The following is a 24,106-nucleotide window of genomic DNA, read 5'->3' on the forward strand; positions in this document are numbered from 1 at the left end:
ATAGATTAAGATTGTACACAATTTAAGATTTCTAGCCCTTATAATTGTGAGGAAAATCTTCCAAATAAGAACTAGTAAATCCCTGTCTTCCCAAGTTTGTATACAGATAAAACAAAGGCAAATGGATTCAAGGGGGAAGTTGCCTCTGAAACATAAAGACAACTGAACACCACTATTATTAACTACTGTTCTTTTTTCACAGAAACATTTAGCTAACATGCTTATTTTTTGTTTGATGGGAAGGAAAGCTACAACTCTCTATAGGCAAGAAAAACGCTGTACTGTAACAGTCCTTTCTGTTCCCGATTCACCCTCTGACTGAATCCTACTCATGTGATGTTTGCAAAGGGCAGAAGGGAAGAAAGAATGAACAGCTTTTCTTCTTCACTTCTCCTTTCATATTGGATTAGGAAGGTGGTTTTACTTGAAGTTTTCCCTCTAGTCACTAGCATTTTTGGTTGCAATTGCAAATCAGCAGCCATTAGGTGCTTCATCTTCCTTCCCCTCTGGCTTTCCGAGTTAGTGTAGCAGAGAGTATGCAAAAGGAGAGAGCTGGGAGGAAGGTAAAGAGAAGGACAAGTTGATCCAAAGCCCAAGGATAGAGAGAAAAAGGCATCTGCTGATGCCACTAATACCTATCCCTTAGACCTTTGCTGGGGAAGGTGTGAAGGATTAGTGTATGTCTGTACATCTCTATATCAAAACTCCACCTCAAAATAAGGATCCCAGAAGTGTTAGCAAAGGGCTAATAATGCAGAGAAATCAAGAGTCATTAATCTGGATGGTCTCCCATTCAAATGGAAACATCCTAAAACAATAAGCTAGCTGCTACCCAGTGGAACTAGTTCTCCTAGGTGAGTATGTAACCATGAGATCACCTGATGAGGAACTCAAAGCCACTGAGGAAAGTCACTTGAATGGGGGGACTGCAACCTTATAATGGGAAGGCCCTCACTAACTTTTGGGAGTGGGGAAGGAGGGAGGAGGAGAAGACAATAATGGAGGTGGCAAGGAGAGTCTTGGGACCCTGAAAGGACTGACCAAAGGACTCCTGGAGTAGTGAGGGCACTGGAAGGTGAGTTTTGCATAAAGGTTTTTGTTATTTTCTATAGAGGTATATCTCATGTGCTTTGTTTGTGAGTAAAGTACAACTGATTTAGCAATTCTGTTGCAAACTTTGTGTGCCTCTTGCTTTCACTGTTCTCTAGTCCTTGAAGAGGGGAACAGTAATCCAGTGGATCCACAACTTCAGTACAACTCTAGAAGCATGCAAGAGCTATGGGGGAGTGTAAGAGGGCCGGACTCACCCCTGCAGCACCTCCTGCTGGTTGTCCAGGGAATTAGCTCTCCACCCTCTGGAGCGCCCTCTGCAGGCCGGTGATCCACCTGTCCTCTGCACTGGCCCCCGTGTCCCTCCCAGGACCCCAGTGCCCCTTGCTCTGGGTGCTGCCCCCTGGCAATACCCACACACGCTGGGTCTCCCCTTCCAGCCACTATCCCCACCCTGCCTCAGAATAAAGCCACTGCCAGTCATCAACTAGCCCCTGCTCCCTGGAGCAGACTGCAGTATAGGCCACTCATCACAGGTAAGGTTGGGTTTGGACCTGCTGCCTTGGCCTAGCCCTGGGCTGCCCTCTGCAACCCCCAGTACCCCTTGGCCTCCTACCAGGCCGCAGCCTGGGGCTATCCAGGCTGGAGCTCCCCAGCCCCTCAGCCTTTCCCCAGCCCTGCTCCACTACAGGTACCCTGTCTAACTCCCTGCAGCCAGGCCCTTCTCTCTCTGAAGGCAGAGAGAGACTGCTGAGTGCCTGGCTCCCAGCCTTCTTATACAGGCCAGCTGTGGCTTGACTGGGGCATGGCCCAGCTGTGGCTACTTCCCCAATCAGCCCAGTAGCTTTTCCCTTTGCCCCAGCCCTCTACCAGGGCTGTTTTAAACCCTTCCAGGCAGGAGCGGGGTAACCACCCCGCTACAGGGAGGCTTGGAAGAGCTGGTCCTAGATTCAGGGCCTAGCCAATAGAACTGTAGAATGCTCTCTCAGGAAGGAATACCAGAGAGAGGAAGTACATCTTGAGAGTGCATAGAAGCCTAAAGACAACACCCAGACTTTTTTCAATTCTCAGCCAGCCTAAGAGCAGATGGGATCCAATGGTTGGATCCAGATTAAGGAGACTAGTGAGTGTCCACCAGACAGAACTCATCCAGTAATCCAGAAAGATCCACTAGCTACAACCCCTAAGGAACATAACTTTTTGGATTCCACACTGAGGTAAAGAGGAGGTATAACAGTTGGGAATAAAACTAAGAGGGGTAAAATAAGTGTTTAAGTTCCTTGGAGGTGTTTGGAGGAGTACAAAGTATCTGCTTCTATGCAGGTCCTCTGTTCCTCCCCATGTTCCTTCCTGTGAACTGAAATAGCTGGTCCGGACACTGGGAACTGGATTTGCCTCTAAATATTCAACATCTGAATATTATTTATTCTTGTAAGTTGTGTAAAATTTTAATTTGGGTCTCTAGAAAACCACCAATCACAACAGTATCTAGATATCACAGTGAGTTGGCACTTGACATGTGAAGTAATAAGTAAACAGCTGTTTTAGTTATAGTAGTTATCAACATTCAATTACCCACCTCTTTGAATAATGCATGCCAATTTCATTTTTTGAGCTTTGCATGGCAAAAAAGCATTGTATTATTCTATTATTCAAGAAAAGCAAGTTTACCTCAGCTAAAGTAATAAGAAGAGGATCAAATGGAAGAGTTTCAGGAAGACATTCCCACTGTAATTTGTGTTTTACTGAGCCATGAACCAACCTATCAGGTAGAACAAAAGTTAGTAAATGGGACAGAGAAATAAACAGCATATAACAGTAAATTTCTTTAACATGCTATTCATACCAAAAGATCCGCAATTGTTTTGCAAAAATCACTGTAAAGGTAAATATACACACTTCTAATATGCACTGCCTTCCCAGTGAAATGCACAGCCCTATTTGGGTAGAACGCTATAGGTAACTCCCTTCTCTTCATGTGCCAGTATATCTATGCCTGTATCGGCATCTGCTCAAACAGGCTATATGGCCTAAATTGGATCAGAGGTCATCCTTAGGTTCTCAAAGTGCTGCCGTTTTGTGCTCTGGAGCCAGGGCCTCTCTCAAGAGGTGGAGGAGCCATTCCTCATCGAGTGCACAGAGGAAAAGGTCACATAAGACCAACTGAGACCACTTCAGGTCTTGTGGAGACTCTTCTGCCTCCTACAGAAAGAGCATGCACTGGCATGCAGGATGGCACAGGTGCCTCTAACCACTCCACACCAGTTCTGGCCCCAGCCTATCTGTTGAGTCCGGCACTGATGAGGGTAATGCCAGTACAGACTGTTTCCACATTGGCAGCATATCAGTAAGCAAAGGACCACCTTTGCCTTTCCATTCCGACCTCTCCCTTGGTCCAAGACTTTACCTGGGCTACATCGTTTATAGCCCCATTGGCTGGGCAGACTGCTGAACCTTTGTGTTGGCACCACACTCCAATGTTTCCCTTCCACAGTCTGTGGAAGTGGGGTCGGTGCTGGGCTCGGGGCAAGGGACCTCCTCGGCACCATTGCATCCTGCGCTGCCCATTTTACCGTGGTGGTCTCACCACCTTCCACTTCTTCACCATCAGCTACTTCGATACCAATGCTGACTTTGGGTTCAACATTGCTCCTGGCACTGGGCACAACAGAGGCATACTCGGTGCCGGTGATACTGTTTTCACTGTTGGCACCAGTCTCTCCCTCATTTTGGGCAATGGATGAGTTGGACTAGTTGCTCACCTCCTTTATCCCCAGAAACCTGAGACTCCTAAGCATCAAGGTCGGGATCTTTTTCCTCCCGCTCTCCATTGCCTGGCTCACAGGGGGGCTGTTCATGAAGCACCAGGAGTACCAGGATTGGCACTTGTCTCACGGTTGGCCACCAATGCTCTATCCTTATGCCCTGTGGCCTCCATGGAATCCGTGGGATGCTCCTCGGTCGCAAGGATTGTTCTAAGGTGAGATCACCGGGCAGGTTGGTGGCGGGGACCACCAATCCACCACAGATTCAGGCACCAGTGAGCCTTCCCATTGTGGAGCCTCTGGAATCGTCCCATCTGGGTCCATAAGGGGAAGGATCTGGCCTTGGCTCTTCTTGGCTCCTCTTCTTTGTCCCTGGATGATTTGGCAGTACCTGGCTCTCTCTTTCCTTCAGTGCCTGAGGACTTCAAGACATACCAGTACTTTTTGCAGCTTGTGGTGGCTTCCTTGGGCATTCAGGCAGAGTTCCTAAAATATCCATAAGTTGTTCAATATCCTGCAGCCATCTGCCACAGGAGAGTGGCCCTCCCTATTAACGATGCACTCAGAGCCTGCAAAGATTTTTTGGAGCACACCAGCTTCAATACCACCTACCACAAAGCATTTGGAGAAACACTACTTTTTCCCAGTGCAGGGAGCTAAGGGCTTTTTCTCCCATCCAGCCCCAAATTCCCTGGTTGTAACTGTGGTGAACAACAGAGCCCGGCTGGGCAGATTTAAGTCCATTCCTAAGGACAAGAACTCTAAAAGAATGGACTTTCCTGCAAATATGGATTGTGAACCAGCAGCCAATCTCCATTCAGCTGATTGGGTCGTAAACCGCAAGATTGCAAAATGACAAATATTTCACCAGTGAAGTACACCCCAACTCCATCGAAACAGATGCCCTGTCATACAGATGACTGCAAGGCCTGCCATAAATATTTCCACTCCTGGGGAAAGTGATCCAAAAGATAAAGAGAGAACAAACCAATATAATAGTGCCAACTCCCTACTAGCCTAGGAGACCATCGTTTTCCATTCTTACAGAACTGAAACTGGAACCATCATTAGAGCTACTGCAAAGACCAGATATTTTCCAGGCCTTTTCAAGACAGACTGGCTTCAACTAACAGCCTGCCTATTGCACGAGAAGCATTAGCAACCCTTGGTCTTTCCTCAAAATTATTAAGACCTGGCTCTCATCTAGGAGAGTCTCTCTATTAAAGGCTCACTCCTCCATCTGGACCAATTTCAGCATCTAGTGCCCTAAGCACAGGGTAGACCCAAGAGATCCAGGGATTCCAACTATTTTGGACTTCATCCAACAGGGCATGGATAGAGGTCTTTGACTCAATATCATAGCATGCCAAGTATCAGCCATTAATAGCATTCTATTCACAGGATCCTCAGGATCCATGACAGACAACTCCCAGGTATCCAAGTTTCTCAGAGCAGTCAGACTGGTTGGACTAGTTGTCAGACCAATGTTCTCAAAATGGGACTACCTCTGGTGATAAAAGCCATAACAATTCACCGATCTGAACTTTTGGTTTCAGTAATCAGCATTCTAGCACTCTATCAAAACCTGTTTTCTGGTCGCTATTGCATCTGCTAGATAAGTCTCAGAGTTGGCAGCATTATCTGTGCAGGAACTTTACTGTGTGTTCCACAATGACAAAGGTGGTGCTGAGAACTCCAAAATCATTTCTCACCAAAGCAAACTCTCCTTTCCATGCTTCACAGGAGATTATTCTTCCCTTATTCTGTCCAAGACCACAGCATCCTACTGAGAAGCTGTTGCACATCTTAGATGTCAGAAGAGCATTGAAGTACATAGTTATTGGGTTGGCATTGAGGTTATTGTTACTAGTTTCTTTCTACAAGTTTTGGAATGACTTATCTGGAGGCAAGCAGGAAAAGGGGGCGTGGCCAGCACGAGCAGTGCTGCAACCTAAACTGCCTCTGGAAATTGAAAGTGGAAGAGAGCAGCCCAAACGTAACTGAGTTGTGGAAGATACTGCTCGCAGTAAAGAAACTGATCATGTAAGAAATGTTCCATTCCCTGCACCTTTTCTGACAATTGCCTACTCACTAAAATGACCAAATTCTGTTCTGCCACTATGAGGAAGAAAACATCACTGTCTGAAGAAATCAACTGCTTTCACAAAGTAGACTCAAATTAATTCTGTAAGTACTTCACCATTTTTGGAGTGGTGCAGCCTCTACACCTATGTATGATAATAAATAACTAAACAAATGTTGAGTGATTGCTTCCTTTTATCAGAGGGGTAGCCGTGTTTGTTTTTGTGGATACAGACTATGAGGAATCCGGTGGCACCTTAAAGACCAACAGATTTATTTGGGCATAAGTTTTCGTGGGTAAAAAACCCACTTCTACATCTGAAGAAGTGAGGTTTTTACCCACGAAAGCTTATGCCCAAATAAATCTGTTAGTCATTAAGATGCCACCGGACTCCTTGTTTTTGCTTTCTTTTGAGAAGAATTAAATATCAGAGGCACCTTCAGAGAGCAGTAAAATCAAGTAGCCAGAGAACATACAAGTCAGTGTATAGTTTTCATCCTACACTAACAGTAATGAAGAAATGAGTCTTAATGTATTTAACTGCACCTAAGACTACTGTCTGAATAGATTCAGTTCAATTGTTTTTAAAAATTCATTACCTGCAAGGTATACCACCTTTAGAGTAAATGGCAGAAAACGCAGAAGGAGCTTTTGAATGATCCCCAAACTGGGTGGACAAAAAAGTAAAATACATTATTTACTCACTATCATAATATTTCAGTTATAACCATTATAAATGTACTTTAGTATTGCAGTTTAGAGAGAAATGTGACAAACAACCTTGTGATCAGAAAACAATTGTAAAGGATACTGCAGAGACTGGAAGGAAAAAGAATTCTAACATTTAATTAAATAATAAAGTAACCTCACAGCAGTATGTTACTGTTTTGTTAAGAAAAAGTGGGGAGGGAGCATGGCTCCTGGGCTCTCCATGCTCCCCCAGATGTCACACAGACATCACAAAGCCTGACTTGACTGAAGAGAGGATATGAGTTGGACAGGTGGGGAGGAGAGGAGGAGGAGGATATTGGGACAAGAAGGCTGGGAGCCAGTGGGGGTGGGAAGACGGATTGGATGAGGAGCCAGGGAGGAGACTGGGACTGGCTGGGCAAGGAGACTTGGAGCCATTGAGGAGGGGTTGCTGTGCAACCATAATTTGGCCTCCTTGTGGATATATGTATGATACAATTTTTCCTCACATGACCCCTGCCTCATTCAGTGCACATGACAGACCTGCAGTGGAGATGAAGCAGCGTTGTGCAATGAAGGAGGCTGGAGATAGGACCCCTGCCTAATTTTTTCAGAAATGTAGTGAAGGATACAGAAGATTGGAAGAAGATAAAAGATTGTCTCATAGTTAAGGCAGTTGAATGCTACCATGGAGAACTGGATTCTATCCCTGCCTCTTCCTGAGAGTTCCTATATGAGAATGCTAACTGATCACTTAAGCCAAAACTTTTCCTAGATGTTCACTGACAGTGTGTTCACTGATTGTGTGTGCACAACCTGACACCCTGGAATGCTATACACTCACAGCTGGAACTAAAGTTAATGGGAGTTGTGTTTTGATCATATAGAGCAGTGGTTCTCCCTGGGGGTACTCAGAGATCTTCCATGGGGTACATCAACTCATCTAGATATTTGCCTGGTTTTACAACAGGCTACATAAAAAGCACTAGTGAAGTCAGTACAAACTAAGTCATTGTCTGTTTGAAATTTTGTTTATATTGCTCTATATACTATACACAGAAATGTAAGTACAATATTTATATTCCAATTGATTTATAATTATATGGTAAAAATGAGAAAGTAAACAATTTTTCAGTAATAATGTGGTGTGACACTTTTGTATTTTATGTCTGATTTTGTAAGCAAGTAGTATTAAAGTAGGGTGAAATTTGGGGGTACACAAGACAAATCAGACTCCAGATAGGTGTACAGTAGTCTGGAAAGGTTCAGAACCACTGATATAGAGTGCTACATAAGCTAAAGTACTCTGAAAAATCCAACCCTAGGTGTCTCAGATTGGGTATCCAAAATTGGTAGATACTTTTTACTTCAATTTCTTTGTGCCTCAATTCATCACCTCACAGGGTGTTGTGAAAATAAATTATTGTTTGTGAATCTCTTAGATACTATAGTGATGAGCACCACATAAAAGTATCTGAGAAAGTTAATAATTTTTACTTCAGAGCAGAATTTTGAATAGTGAGGAACAGAGAAAGTCTAGTGTCATATGTTTAACAACAAGACTAAAAAGTAATATCAAATACCTACTCACTCAGTGACCTTGTGAATTCTGTGCACTGAATGAACCAGGAGTCTTGTGGAAAAAAATAGTATGCAATCATGTAATTAAAGATTGTATCAAAGCACACACGTGAGGAGTCTGATTAAGGTTGCAATCTGCCATTTCCTACCTCTTGAGTGATAAAATTTAGTTAACATTGCAAAATCAAACATAATTTTGTGTTTAATTTCACTGTATGTTGGCTTGGATAACAGTGACTTGATGAAACCATGATATTTTTCACAAAAAGAGATGCTATTTTAATAAAACTGTTCCTTCTGGACAGAAGCTTTCAATTTTTAGTACTAGCAAGTTGGCACTTTTCATAAGCATTACGAAGCATTGTAGTCTCTCACTGGCTTTCCATTCAGCCTATGGTGGTACCTACTGTAAGCTGGTAAGCTAACTCACCAGCGCATGCACCACAGAACAGTCTCCAGCCATAAGATTTCAATCCCTTTTTCCTCAGGGTTTCGGCTTTATTGCTTCAAAATACCACAAGTTCAGTATATTGAATACTTCCCTCTCCACTAACCCAGAGTCTTTTGCAGGGGCCTAACTACTCCATGACCAAGTCACAGCAAGCCTCTCTGCTCCCATCTAATTCATAGGCTGCTCCTTGCAGGATTACACTCTACAGGACTATTACCTGGAAATTTCACATGAACTGGGCTCTCTCCCTTGAGCCAGGGACTCCTGCTCCTTCCTACTCCTGACAACTGTCACCAGCAACTGACCTATCTGCTGGCTTTTATGAGTACTAGATCTTCCAGCTATCACCTGATGTCTGCCTCAGCTGGGAGACAGCTGATCAGTCACAGGTGAGGCTAGACCCATCTCCTCTTAAAAGAAGTGACAACTACCTTGTATTGAAAATCCTTTAGCATTTTGCGTGTGTGCGTGCGCGCACGTATGTTTTTTATTTTTTAAAAAGAAAAAACATAAGAGAAAACTGAAGTATTTCTATATAGAAATACCAATCCTAGAAATGGAGAGGTTGCTGTCAAATACCCTTGTGAAAAGGATAAGGAATTAGATACTGTTTACCTCAGGCATTAGGGCTTGCAGATCTTGGAGAGTGAATGATTAATAACAAACGTTAAGAATCTAAACTCACAAATCAGATTAAGTGTCTCCAAGCATAGAAAACATATTCCTATTATGGAAAAAAGTGCTTTCTACAGCAATTCTCAAGTAAGGAAGAAGATAGTCTTGAAAATGATGCTGATACTCACAATAGCTTTGCCCACTCTTTCTAGATCATGTTACCTCAGAACAGTCAGGGCTGAAGGTTTTAACAGAAACAATCATAGGTATCCTATCCACTTATTCTGTCAGTCTAATGCTGACATTCAGTGAAGACAAGAATCTTAAGTATATTGGCACTACATTTTTTTTGCCTTAAAACAAAAAAGTAATCTCTAATCTAACTTCAAGAAAAATAGAACTTCCCCAAATTCCTAGAGCACATTTTTCAGAAAAAAAATCCAATCTTGATTTTAAAAATGCCAGTGATGGAGAATTCACCATGAATCTTGGCAAATTGTTCAATGGTTAATTAATCTAACTATTAATGTCCACTTATTTCCAGTCTATTTATCTAGCTTCAACTTTCAGATATTGAACTGTGTTATACCTTTCTCTGCTAGACTGAAGAGCCCATTATTCAATATTTGTTCCCCATGAAGGTACTTATAGACTGTGATCAAGTCACCTCTTAACCTTCTCTTGATTAAGCTGAACAAATGGAGCTCCTTTAGTCTATCAGTGTAAAACATGTTTTCTAAGCCATTAATCATTATTATGGCTCTTCCTACACCCTCTTCAATTTGTCCATGATTCAGTAAGAAGGCTGATAAAGTATTCCTGCAGTGGTCACATCAATGCCTAATACAGAGCCAAAATAACCTCTCTACTCCTACTTGAGATTCCTATTTGTATGCATCCAAAGACTGCATACTTTGGCCACAGCTATGGGAGTTCATGTTCAGTTGATTATCCACCATGACCCCCAAATCTTTCTTGGAGTCACTGATTCCCAAGATAGAGTCCCCTATCCTGCAAGTATGGCCTACGTTGTGTCTAGATGTACACATTTATATGTAGATGTATTAAAATTCAATTACTTCAACTACACCTCTACCTCGATATAACGCTGTCCTCGGGAGCCAAAAAATCTTACCGCGTTATAGGTGAAACCACGTTATATCGAACTTGCTTTGATCCACCAGAGTGCGCAGCCCTGCCCCTCTTCCCCCACCCCCCCGAAGCACTGCTTTACCTCGTTATATCTGAATTTGTGTTATATCAGGTCGCATTATATTGAGTAGAGGTGTATTTGTATGTTCAAAATTGGCAACCTCTTTCTTCAGGAATAATAACCAGGAAGAATGCAGTGTCAAAATTGATAATTATGTCCAGCAAGTTTTGACAATCACATTTAGTAGATATTTGCAATAGGTCAGCACCAAACTAGTAATCAGTGTTGGTAGTGATGTTCAAAATCAATACCCCAGTAAAAAATAATGGAATTTCGAACACATCTTGGTGCTATCGTTTAAGTTTTTCAGGCTGGGTGAACAAGACATGGTAACCTTCATATCATAAACAGCTCCACTGTCGTTTCTGCAATTGGAAGGGCTTGCAACTTATTTTTGAAAAAGTTTACATTCTGGAAAATATAGGACAATATAAAAGAAGAACTAAACCCTAGAAAACCATAGATCTTCTGTGATCAAAGATTTCTGCTGTCCCAACTGAATGCCAAATTTTTTGTGACTCTCTCACTCTCTGTTTGGCCCTACTCATTTATGTTGGTATAGAAGGTTGGCTGTTTCCAGGAAAAAGTAATTTGTTTAGAAATACCATCTCTACATACCGGATCAATAGTTTTGGGGTTAAGTTTATCACTAGGCCTTGGTTGTGGCTTAACCACAAGATCTGGAGAACTAGATGAAGGAGACGAAGATGTCTTGCTTTTCTGTATTGCAGTCTTCGGTTTTATTTGGAAACCTGATGACATTCTTTTATCATAAATTCCTAGAATGAAAAAAGGAAACAAACCTAAAAACAGAGTTCTCATTCCCACTTGACAACAAATTAAGAACTTTAATCCTGATTTTTGTTGTGCCCAAATCTCAAATTCTTGGGTGTGCAAGGAATGCAGGAAATATGAACCAATGCATATAAATCACGTTTTGCTGAACACCCAAAACAGTGTAGGGTATATATCAATCACTCCATTTTTCAAACACACACCTCCACATCTCTTTGTTTCCTGCATCGTTGTCCTTTACCACTCTGCTAGAGTGACAACTGCAGCAAAGTGAAATTGATTTTAGTCAGTTTCACTCTGCTGCCAGTGCCCACTTAAAGCACAAAGCTGTTCTCTGGAGGGAGGAAGGGAGGGCGGGTACAAATACAACAGAAGAGGAAGCAAAAACATTGGAAGGGATGAGAAAGATGGGGAAAAAAGTGAATTTAAGTGCAAGGAGTGATTAAAAAATATTCTGAAATAGAGCAAAATCAGAGGATAATAAATAGGGAGAAAGATAGAAATGAAGAAGAGCAGATAGACAAAATGGGAAAAGAACAGAAAATGAAGACAAGATTTCAAAAAAGATTTCAAAAATTAGCTTTCTGAATACAGAACACTTTAAAAACTAACAATTAGAAAACATGTACATATTATTAAATTATTAAATAAACAAAATATTGAAAGTTTCAAAAAAATAGTTATAATGCAGAAAACACTACTCTAGTATCTTTTTAACAGAGGAAATTGTATTTGTAATTTAACATATCAAATCTTCAGTGTGAAACTTTAATGAAGAACCCAGATTACTACTGAGGAAAGATATACAGTCTCAGATATCACCTCATACTTAAAGAAAGATACAAGAATAAAGATTTTCAGAGTTACAAGTTCTTCAGAGATACAGGGTTTTTTTTTTTTTTTTTTTTTTTTTTTACAAAAATATTTAAGGGGATTTAGTGACTTATACAATTTAATTTGAAATGAATTTCTATTAATTGTGTTGGTCCTGCTCGGATAGTCCAAGTTCCCTTGCTCATAGTGTACGTTGTTAAACGACTCAATCATTGAGTCACTGTCTACTGAGAAAACATTTACCAGAATCAATTTCTAGTCTTGATTTACACCTTGGATTCTCCTTCATGTTCCCCCCCCCCCTCAGAATTCTGGCATTCTATGACTAAGTCTCTGTGTTTGTCACAGAGGTCATGGAAGTTACGGATTCCATGACTTTCGGTGACTTCTGCAGCAGCCCCATGCAGATGGCCTGGGAGCCACCTGAGCAGCTCAGGCAGCCCCTGGGGCCCTGGGCCAGTTGACTATTTGGGCAGTCAACCCCTACTCCTTCCCCCCCCCCCCCACTCCAGCAGCAAGAGTTTGGGTGTGGGAGGCTCAGGGCTTGGGGTGAAGGCCAGTGCTTACCTGGAGGGGGGGGGGGGGCTCCCTTCTCTCAGCTCCAGATGCTGCCTCTGCTGGCAGCCTGGCACCGCCCCCGCAGCTCCCAGCCAATGAGCTGCAGAACCAGGGCTGGGGGCGGAGCAGAGGCAGCACATGGAACTAGGGAGCTAGGGCCATTGCTTCCCAGGAGCTGGGTAGGGAGCCTGCCCCGGCCCCACCAACACCGCCCCCCCCCCCCCCCCGCCCCCGCGCCCCCCCCCCCCCGGCCCCCGCGCCCCCCCCCCCCCCAGGCCACGACTCGCCCCTCAAGGACCCACGTCCTCCTCCCCAGCACCCCCCTGAGCCACACACACCCCCAACCCCCACGGGGCCCCCTCGAGTATCTTCTCCCCCACCCAGTTTTAGTCAAGGGTATTTTTAGTAAAAGTCATGGACAGGTCATGGGCCTGTTAATTTTTGTTTACTGCCCGTGACCTGCCCATGACTTTTAAAAAATATGAATGCATCCACTGTATTAAAGCTGGCAATGATTCCACAGATAAAAGTGACATTCCCACGTAACAAAATTATTTGATTTTGTACATACAGTAGATCTTCAGAGTTACAAAAAATCAGAGTTATGAATTGACCAGTCAACCACACACCTCATTTGGAACCGAAGTACACAATCAGGCAGCAGAAACATCCCTCGCCCCCCCCCCCAAAGTAAATACTATACAGTACTGTGATAAACATAAACTACTAAAACAATAAAGGGAAAGTTTAAAAAAAATATTTGGCAAGGTAGGGAAACTGTTTCTGCGCATGTTTCATTTAACTTATGACGGTTAAAAGCAGCATTTTTTTTTCTGCATAGTAAAGTTCTAAAGCTGTATTAAGTCAATATTCAGTTGTAAACTTTTGAAAGAATAACCATAATGTTTCGTTCAGTTACGAACATTTCAGAGTTATGAACAACCTCCATTCCAGAGGTGTTCGTATCTCTGAGATTCTACTGTAACTTGCCAGTGCAAATTTATTACCACCAAACTTCATATTACCACATCATACTTAACGTATCTCTCCAAATGCCAGAATAATTGGTCTCTGAATGGTTTCCATATTATAAAAGCTCCAAATAGTAAAACAACAAACTTTAAGATTAACATTATACTATGTCAGGCAAACAATTCAATATTGCTCTTGGTGCCAAACTTCAAAATCTACATTCAGTCATAATGATGGTGTTCTTGCTAAAAAGTAACATTAGCAATAAAACAAGAAACCATATTTAATATGAGAAATGTGGAATTTATTTTCCTCAGCAAAGCATTCAGGAAGTTCACATAATTAGAAGCATGTTCCACTAGGTAGCAAGCATAGTGAAAATACAGTATTTGCAATCTATTTTAATATAGTGCACCAATCATTTAGTTTAATATTGTTAATTAGTTTAACATTTGAACATGTGCTTGCAGATTGTTGGAAGAGCACATTTTAGAAGAAAAATATTATAATGTAATAACTAGCATGGTCATCCATAGTAAGACACTCTAAATCACTTTCTCCTCTGAGAATTAATTAAGCCACATGATAAAGATTTCAGCAGAGAAGAAAGTAAATAACAACAAATTCTAATATTCCAGATGTAGTGACCTTACCAGCAAAGAAGAATAAGAATTAAAATAAAATATGTAGCTATGGATAACTGAAAAATTTCAGCACCTGGGCACAAATCAAGGTTGGAATTACGGAAGATAGTAGAGTTAGAATTACAAGAAGGGGAGGAGGAAAAAAATACTTTACCCAAGAAGACTTCAGTCTTTCTACCACCAAATTTGAAGTTATCGTGCAGCCAGGAGTTGATTGCACAACAGAAATGTATAAATAACGCACATTTAGGAAAGAAGATCAGAGAGCAGAGGTACAGTGAGATGCATAGAAGTGATGTCTAAGATTAAACTAGAAATAAAAGCATCCCAATGGTAGATAACAGGCCTAAGTTAAAAATCCTTAACAGAAATAAAACAAGCAAGCATGAGGAAAAGTTTCAAAGCAGAAGAGGAGAGAGTTAAGGCAAGTCTATACTTACTTCCAGCGGAGGTCGATTTATCTACACATGTCACACAGCACCCTCATCCCTATTCATGAATAATAACCTAATAATCTGGGAAGTGGGAGAAGTTAAGGAGCATTTCTGGAGTTCGGGAAAATAAGGTGGAGGCAGAGGGGGAAGCAGTACTGCTTTCTGCCCTTCTCCACCTGAAGAACCTTCTGTGGTTCACAAAGCAGGACTCCCATCTAATTGGCCACAGAAGAGTCATCAGATGGAAAGGGGATGCTTCAGGTGGGGCTTTATGTCTAAGAGTGGTATATGCGGAGGAGTGAAACTATAAGGTCAGGTGGAGAATTATAGTTCTATGGAGGCATAGAGAAGGGACTATTGGTATATGAAACGTATGAGGAAGTTAAGGTCTATGGAGTGCACATGCAGAGGATTATGTAATGAGTACGCATTCTCTATACAGCATATTTGAGTGTTAGATTTATGGGAGGTACACCTCTATAACGCTGTCCCCGGGAGCCAAAAAATCTTACCGCATTATAGGTGAAACCGCGTTATATCGAACTTGCTTTGATCCACCAGAGCGCGCAGCCCCATCCCCCTGGAGCACTGCTTTACCACGTTATATCCGAATTCGTGTTATATCAGGTAGAGGTGTATATGCAGAGTTATATGACAAAATCATATCTAGGTATGGGTATCTACAGGAATGTAAGCAGAGCTTTGGGGGCGTATATGTCATATAGGTCTATGAAATTTTTGCATGGTTCTATGGAAATTATAGGTCTATGTACAGGGTTGCATAGGAAATATAAGCAGCTGAGGGTGTATGCACGGTACAGGGGAGAATGTGTGGCATGGGTCCATAGACTATGTGTGGGGCTCTGGAGAGGTATGCAGGGTTACAGAGCTATAGGGGGCATTTTCAGGGCTCTGTGGGGTATAGACCAATGGGGGTATATGCAGAGCTCAGGAGAGAGATGGGATTTGGGACTGTGAGGATGTTTGCAGGGCTCTGTAGGATGTGGATAGGGCAACCAAATGTCCTGTTTTGGCTAGGACAGTCCCTTTTTTTAAGCCCTGTCCTAGCCATCCCTACTTTTTCAGCAAAAGTGGGTATTTGTCCCATTTGCTCTTGCCAACTTGATCAGTCGGCAAGAGCAAACAAGACAAATGCCCATTTTTGTCAAAAAAGTGGGGTGTGGAGGAATGTGCTGGGGGACAACCTGTGATACCAGCTCCATGCAGGGAGGGAGTCATGGCTTGGGTAGGGACCAGGCAGGGCTTGGGTGAGCAGCAACGCAGGGCTCAGGCAAACAGCTTGGGACAGCCTCACGGGCGGAGGCGCACTTGGGCTGGGCCCATGCTGGTTGCGGGGAGGAGGGCTTGCCTCATGTGGTATCCCGTTTTCCCTTTGGGAAATCGGGTCACCCTCGATATGGGTCTATGTGGCCCGGTGTTTGCAGGGTTCTGGAGGGGGTGTGCGGCTCAAGTCCATGGAGGGTGTTTGCAGTACTCGGTCCCTAGGAGTTTTTAAGGGGCTCTGCAGGCTGTGGGTCCATGGGGGTGTCAGCAGCGCTCTGGGGTAGTGGCGGGATTCGAGTCCATGGGGTGTTTCCAGGCTCTGGGGGATGCAGGGTTGAAGTCCCTGGGGGTATCGGCAGGGCTCCGAGGTGTTGCTGGGGCTCTGGTCTATGGGGACGTTTGCGGGGCCCCAGGTCCGCGAAGGAGCGAGGCTCGGTCCGTAACTCCGGCGGTTACAGTCTGCCGGGGGAGGAACTCTCGGACGAAGCCCCCAGGCCGCCAGAGTAGCGCTGCGCGCCGCCGCCCTTACCAGGTCCGCCAGACGCCGGGGTTGCGCAGCTACTCGCTCACAGCGACACCTCCCGTCCCGTCCCACCGGTTGCTAAGGAAGCTCTGCTTTGTCTACGGGCTGCGGAAAGGCCAAACTTCCTGCGAAGCGACTGCAGGCGGGCGGGGCTGGGGAGCATGCGCGGATGTGGGCGGGCTCGGCAATTCGCGGGGAGGGCGGGGGATGTTCAGTCACGAATCTCCCCCCTCCAGTTTTGTGCTATAGTCCCGTCCGTCCTGGGCTCGCCCACACTCACCCTGCCGGGGCGGGGCTCTCTCTGTGCCTCAGCCTGGCTGCCCTCTGCACTGGGCAGGTTCCCCGCCCGCTCAGCAAAGCCTTGGCCTGGTTCTGGGAATAGGGCGCCCGTGTCCTTTCCTCAGTCTGAGTGTTGCGTTGCAATCGTTATCCCGCTAAAGAGTTATTGCCCTGGGCAGCTAATGGCACCTCGCTCAGGCCTGCCCCCACCAGCCTCGCAGCTCCCTTTTGGGCTCCTCGGCATAATCACTGGCTGTAGGATAGTCTCCCTAAAGTCCTAACCTTGCAAGGATCTGGGCAAGAGCCCCTGTGCCCAGGCAGTGCCCACACATGCCCCGGCTGCCGCTAACAAGAACCACTGGGAAGTCAAAAGTGATGAACGCGGGGCCTGGGTTTCTCGTTTTATTCCCACCAATTTGTTCCACCAGACCAGATGGCAGTTTTAAAAGGGATGAAAATAGGATGCTAGTTGAACGAACTAGCCATTGCTGTGAAGTATCGGAGGGGTAGCTGTGTTAGTCTGGATCTGTAAAAAGCAACAGCTGGGTGAATGCCCACTTCCTCAGACTATTGCTGTGTGCATTGGTTCCATGTCCAAAGCCCAATGACTCATTAGAAGTCATCCTGCAGTGTTAGAAACTTTAATTGTGTTGTCTGTCAAGCTACTTTAACTGTTCAAAAGAAAAATAAAGTATCAAGGAACAGAGGATGCATCTTGAACAAATCAAAACTCAAATACTTGGCTTCCAGCTTGTAGATGCATATCTATGAGAAGAAAGGTTAAAGGAAAGAAAAAGGAAGATTTTCAACATATGCTGTGCTATATAGTTGTGACTTGAATTAGGCTGGTGAAGCCGAGCTCCCATTTTTTCTCCAGTAGGAAGACAAGATAAGACCAGTGACTGGGAAGTATTTTTAGTTTAATTTTATTTTTTAGCTACAGAGTAGCAATTTGCAGACCAGGATACACATTCTAGTTGCAGGTATTTTTGGATAAAAACATTCCAATTAAGATATTATCTGAGCCACCAGTTTTATCTTCTAGCTAACAGTTCTCAGTGTATCAACATTTGACAGTTATAAGTTTCAAACAATATTTGCTGGTAAGCCTGTGTAGTGAGTGAAGACTACAATTTTTCTTTCCCGATAGACCGAATTAGCTATGGCATGTTCACTGCTCTTTAAGAGATACACCTCTACCCCAATATAATGCGACCCGATATAACACGAATTCGGATATAACGCAGTAAAGCAGCGCTCCGGTGGATCAAAGCAAGTTCAATATAATGCTGTTTCACCTATAACGTGGTAAGATTTTTTGGCTCCCGAGGACAGTATTATATCGGGGTAGAGGTGTACATTTGTTCTTGAACACATGCCAGTGAATTCCCCAAGTAGGAGACTTTTTTTGTTATTGCTTAAATTGTGAAAGGTGTGTGTTATTCCTTGAACATCAGTAATACACAATGAGGGACTGTATAAGACTTAAAAAGAAATTGAATTAGACAACCTATTCAGTTGATTTTCTGCAGTAATAGATGGGAAAAGGCAATAGAAATGCTGAAACATATTTATGGCCTGTCTGACAACTAACACAAGCCCTAGATTTTGGTGGCATTTTGGAATAAGCTTTATCCAACACAAATGATTTCTATCTTCCAATGACTGGAAGTTGGAGAGAAAAACATAGGGACACATCTTTTAACTCATTTGAAACACACCGAGGATTCTAAATAAAAAGAGAATGGTCCATCCCAAAGTTCCAATTCCTAAATGTTTAGCTGAAACTAATCAGAAAGTCTAGTAACTTCAGGTAACTGCTTCATGGCTCCACATTATTTAGGGAAATTTTAAGTTGAGGCCTAAATTTTCAAAAATAGTAAGCAACTGCCCTCTGAAAACTAGATTTCTTTAAAATGCCTCAACTTGAACACCCAGATTCGCTACTAGAAAATGTAGGCTTAAGTTTTTATCCTCATTAAGAGTCACCAGTACTGCCTTTCTGAGACATTATTCTTTTTTGCTTGGTGTTGGTGATATATTTTTGTACTGAACAGCATTATTTCTGTAACAGCTGCTTGGGGTGACACCACCATCTACAGGTATACAATCTCTCTTGCAAAGGGAAAATTGCTTATTACAAGGCAAGGCAAACTTCAATTAAAAATCCTGTGTTTAGGAAAACCAAAGCATCACTGAGGTTCTGCCTAAAGCACAACAGAGCTTTCCTCATCAACAACGCTAGACATGAGATAACTATTGTGCTATGACTATTTTCTGGTCATGTGGGAATTCTTATTGCAATCATTTTAGAATAGGTTATAATCATTTATAAAATTACCTGCATTCTTTAACATTTGCATTCCAAAGCCATTATATTTTATGGATATTTTTCTAATCTATGTTATTTTTCATGAATCAGAGCATGGTTTGGAGCCTGGGCTCTGGGACCTTCCCCCCTCAAGATGTATTCATTTCACGTGGCATACTTTAGATGTATGAGCCTTAGGTATGCCATTATCAAGCACTCCTAATACCCTACCATTTTAGGTGTTAGTATGGTCCCATGTAACATAGTGGCTACCTATGACAAATAAGTTAGAAACCCATAGTAATACAATAATGATATTTTAACTTTTATAGTGCCTTTTATCCAGAGACCTCAAGGCACTTCATAAACATTCATTAATTCAGCCTTATACCAAATCTATGAAGGTTCACAAATATTATTAGAATCCTTGTAAACAGAGGCACAGGGGATTAGAGTATGCCTGTGATCACAGTAAATCAGATACAGAAAGGTTTGTGACACCCAAAGTCATACAAATTAGTGACAGAGCTAAGAACAGGAAACCAGTGTTCTCAACTCCAAATTCTCTAGTTTAATCAAACTATCTGAGATATTGTCAGCACATTCAGAGATGCTTGGATTGTCTCTCACACATTTCTCTAATTGGATCATTCAGAAATGCTTGATTGCTATTTCATATTTGAGGTTTGTTACTTTATAACATACCTTAGAATACTATGGGGGAAAAAACCTGTTTACCTTTGATCCTGCTCCCACAGATTTCTGTAGTACAAAATTTGGTATTCGCAGCACAAACAGCTTTTGATGCTGGCTGTATGCTTTAGAGGAAGGTATTCACATCTGATATACTTATTAGTTGGGTAAAATTACTTTCCTACAGTTATTGAAGATTGAGCTGGTCTGCTCTAACTAGCAAATTACTGCAGACTGGTTGTTTTAATTGTCATATTCACCCTTATATTCTTCTAAACTGGATAAGCTGAAGTCAGAGGGAATGTAGTTTATACACTACTTAGGCAAACTGATATAGAAATCTCTTTACAGTTGATAATTAGGCTGATAGTGTGAGTACAGACTGTTCTGATACATTTTCTCTAACAGAGCGCCAGAAAAAGAAGTAATCCACAGAGATACGTCTTTTTCAGTTTTCTATTTTGTCCACTTGGTGGTGATGATTCACTGTCTTTTGTTCATTACGTTGCCTGTGCTAGCTGTTTGTAATATTACCCATTCCTCATTGTTCTATTGCTGCTGCTGTCAGTTTGGGGAATTGAACATGGAAAAAATAAAATCTTCTATTAATTCACATATTAAAGGTGCCAAAATAGAAGAGATTGCTGAATAGGAAGGAGACACATTTCTTAGCTCAATTGCCAGAGAAACTGTTTTATTTACTGAGAAATCTTTTTCTAATTTTATCCCAGACCAGGAAACAGAGCATATATGACATATAAAATGCTGATTAAGGGCAGTTCATTGAACTTTATGGCCCCTGCATTGAAGTAATAATAACCAGGGAAATAAATGCTTTGTCCATTCATAGGAGACCATGAAAGCCCATCCCCTCCCCAGTGCTAGGAGTAATCCATGTGGCCAAGGCTCTTGGGTCTGAAGATAACATATTGGGGGCAGGAAGTGAGCAGGGCAGGGAAGTTGTTGCTTTGCATGGTATGCTTCCCCACCTAACTAGGGTTGCCAAGCCTCCCAGTTTTGCTGAGAGTCTCCTGGAATCAGGCCCTATCTCCCGGAGACTACTAAAACCAAGCTGGGAGATTTTAGGTGCTAAAAGTCCATTGGCACAGCAGGGTTAAGGCAGGCTCCATACCTGCCCTGACCCCACACCTCTCCTGGGCAGGGACAAGGGGGTCTCTGCGCACTGCCCCCACCCCGAGCACCAACTCCACAGTTCCCATTGGCCAGAAACTGCAGCCAATGGGAGCTTGCGGGCGCGGGCAGCACGTGGGGCCCCCAGTTCCCCCTCCCGCAGGGATGTGCCAGCCGCTTCTGGTCTGTGCTGCCAAGCAGGAGCTGCACAAGATAAGCACCTCCTGACTGGAGCCCACACCCCTCACACCCTTCCACACCCCAACCCCCAGCCCTGAGCCCACTGCCGCACCCAAACTCCTGCCCTGAGCCTGCACCCCCTACTGCATCCCAAGCCCCTACCTTGGGGACTATTTAGAAAAACTTGACGAGCACAACTCCATGGGGCCGGATGAGCTGCATCCAAGGGTGCTAAAGGAGTTGGCATATGTGATTGCAGAGCCATTGGCCATTATCTTTGAAAACTCATGGCGATCGGGGGAGGTCCCAGATGACTGGAAAAAGGCTAATGTAGTCCCCACCTTTAAAAAAGGGAAGAAGGAGGATCCAGGGAACTACAGGCCAGTCAGCCTCACCTCTGTCCCTGGAAAAATCATGGAGCAGGTCCTCAAGGAATCAATTCTGAAGCACTTTGAGGAGAGGAAAGTGATCAGGAATAGTCAGCATGGATTCACCAAGGGCAACTCATGCCTGACTAACCTAATTGCCTTCTATGAGGAGATAACTGGGTCTGTGGATGAGGGGGAAGAAGTGGATGTGTTATTCCTTGACTTTAGCAAAGCTTTTGATACGGTCTCCCACAGTATTCTTGCCGGCAAGTTAAAGAAGTATTGGCTGGATGAATGGACTATAAGGTGGATAGAAAGCTGGCTAGATTGTCGGGCTCAACGGGTAGTGATCAATGGCTCCATGTCTAGTTGGCAGCCGGTATCAAGCGGAGTGCCCCAAGGGTCGGTCCTGGGGCTGGTTTTATTCAATATCTTCATTAATGATCTGGAGGATGGCGTGGACTGCACTCTCAGCAAGTTTGCAGATGATACTAAACTGGGAGGTGTGGTAGATATGCTGTAAGGTAGGGATAGGATACAGAGGGACCTAGACAAATTAGAGGATTGGGCCAAAAGAAACCTGATGAGGTTCAACAAGGACAAGTGCAGAATCCTGCACTTAGGATGGAAGAATCCTATGCACTGCTACAGACTAGAGACCAAATGGCTAGGAAGCAGTTCTGCTGAAAAGGACCTAGGGATTACAGTGGACGAGAAGCTGGATATGAGTCAACAGAGTGCCCTTGTTGCCAAGAAGGCTAACGGCATTTTGGGCTGTATAAGTAGGGGCCTTGCCAGCAGATTGAGGGACGTGATCATTCCCCTCTATTCGACATTGGTGAGGCCACATCTGGAGTACTGTGTCCAGTTTTGGGCCCCACACTACAAGAAGGATGTGGAAAAATTGGAAAGAGTCCAGCGGAGGGCAAGAAAAATGATTAGGGGTCTGGAGCACATGACTTATGAGGAGAGGCTGAGGGAACTGGGATTGTTTAGTCTGCAGAAGAGAAGAATGAGGGGATATTTGATAGCTGCTTTCAACTACCTGAATGGGGGTTCCAAAGAGGGTGGATCTAGACTGTTCTCAGTGGTACCAGATGACAGAACAAGGAGTAATGGTCTCAAGTTGCAGTGGGGGAGGTTTAGGTTGTATATTAGGAAAAACTTTTTCACTAGGAGGGTGGTGAAGCACTGGAATGGGTTACCTAGAGAGGTGGTGGAATCTCCTTCCTTAGAGGTTTTTAAGGTCAGGCTTGACAAAGCCCTGGCTGGGATGATTTAGTTGGGAATTGGTCCTGCTTTGAGCAGGGGGTTGGACTAGATGACCTCCTGAGGTCCCTTCCAACCCTGTTCTATGATTCTATGATTCCCCAGCCCGGAGCCCTCTCCTGTACCCAAACTCCCTCCTAGAGTCTTTAGCCCTTCCCGCACCCCAATCCCCTGTCCCAGCCCCGAGCCCCTCCAGCACCTAAACTCCCCCTCAGAGCTTGCACCCTACACCCTCTCCTGCACTCCAACCCCCTGCCCCAGGCTCAGCCTGGAGGCCCCACACACACACTCCAACAATTGATTATATTAACTTAGATAAATCTTGCTCACAATTTACTTCTGTTTATGGTGGTGTCTTTCCTAAAATGCTAGTACAACACCATCCTGACCTGTATCAGAGGGCTAGTAGCCGTGTTAGTCTGGATCTATAAAAAGCGACAAAAAGTCCTGTGGAACCTTATAGACTAACAGAAGTATTGGAGCATAAACTTTCGTGGGTGAATACCCACTTTGTCAGTCGCTGACCAGTATATACTGAATTATGAATGCTGTGTATTTTCCTGGTGCAATCAATAATTTTAGCCAACTCAGAAGATGTCTCCCAAGGTCTTCCTCCCTGATGGTGTCTTCCAAGGGTTTCGGCTAAGTATTCTCACATCAACTGGTTTATTTGTAAATTTACATCCACATAAATGAGAATAGTATAGTAATTACAATGCAGTTAGTTAAGCGATGTGTATTACTAACAGCATATTGTTTCGAAAGCAATAAGGAATGATCCTTTGAGTATTTTTCCATTCATGACTTATCAGTTTAATTTAACATTAACTACAGTGAAGTAAGTGCTTAGCAGCTAAAACACAGAAACACAATTTTTAGTATTCTGGAGCAATTTTAAAATAATGGATGTAATTCTGAACTCATCTTGTAAGCCATCAGGTAAAATCATTCTTGCAAATGGTACACTGTCCTGTACTCTAAATAATTGGAATTCAGCAAATAATTAATAATTAAAATATGTAAAGTGAAGCAATCGATGAAGATTGAACTAAGTAGTAAATTAAATATGAAATGTGAAACACATAGGTGATTTTCCAGGCACTCTGCAAAAGATATCTGTTTAATGGGATGAGAGAATACTTTCAAGAATGGTAAAGGAGTAGAAAGTAGTTTTTTTGTAGATGCATACCTGAATACCTGTTGATTGATTATTTTAAGGCTGTTGTGATTTTGTTTACTATTGATTAATATTAGAACATCTAGAGGCTTGTATAGGTGTCTTTTTATTATTTAAATCTAAATAAATGAATAGGAAAGTAATGTACAGCATCATTGTCAAACAGAATGAAAGTTTTTATGTAATTGATTGTATGATGGCTTGCA

General features: G+C 43.2%; 1 protein-coding gene across 7 annotated transcripts in view; it reads right to left on the reverse strand.

Moving 5' to 3' along the window:
- PACRGL (parkin coregulated like) overlaps window positions 1-16,886 on the reverse strand; it is a 31,443-nt gene extending 14,557 nt beyond the window's left edge. For 2 of the 7 annotated variants that reach the window (XR_004645861.1, XM_034771639.1), the window contains exons 1-4: window positions 16,499-16,627; window positions 11,067-11,227; window positions 6,498-6,565; window positions 2,722-2,812 (exon numbers count right to left, since the gene is read on the reverse strand). Coding sequence is in view for 6 of the 7 variants with exons in the window: in XM_034771639.1 (XP_034627530.1) it covers window positions 2,722-2,812; window positions 6,498-6,565; window positions 11,067-11,210 (303 nt within the window). In the remaining variant the exon portion in view is untranslated. The other 5 variants (XM_034771641.1, XM_034771642.1, XM_034771640.1 and 2 more) reach the window with 5 other exon arrangements.
- Window positions 16,887-24,106: the final 7,220 nt, after the last annotated feature.

Source organism: Trachemys scripta, chromosome 5 (genome assembly GCF_013100865.1).
Source record: "Trachemys scripta elegans isolate TJP31775 chromosome 5, CAS_Tse_1.0, whole genome shotgun sequence".
Lineage (NCBI taxonomy): Eukaryota > Metazoa > Chordata > Testudines > Emydidae > Trachemys > Trachemys scripta.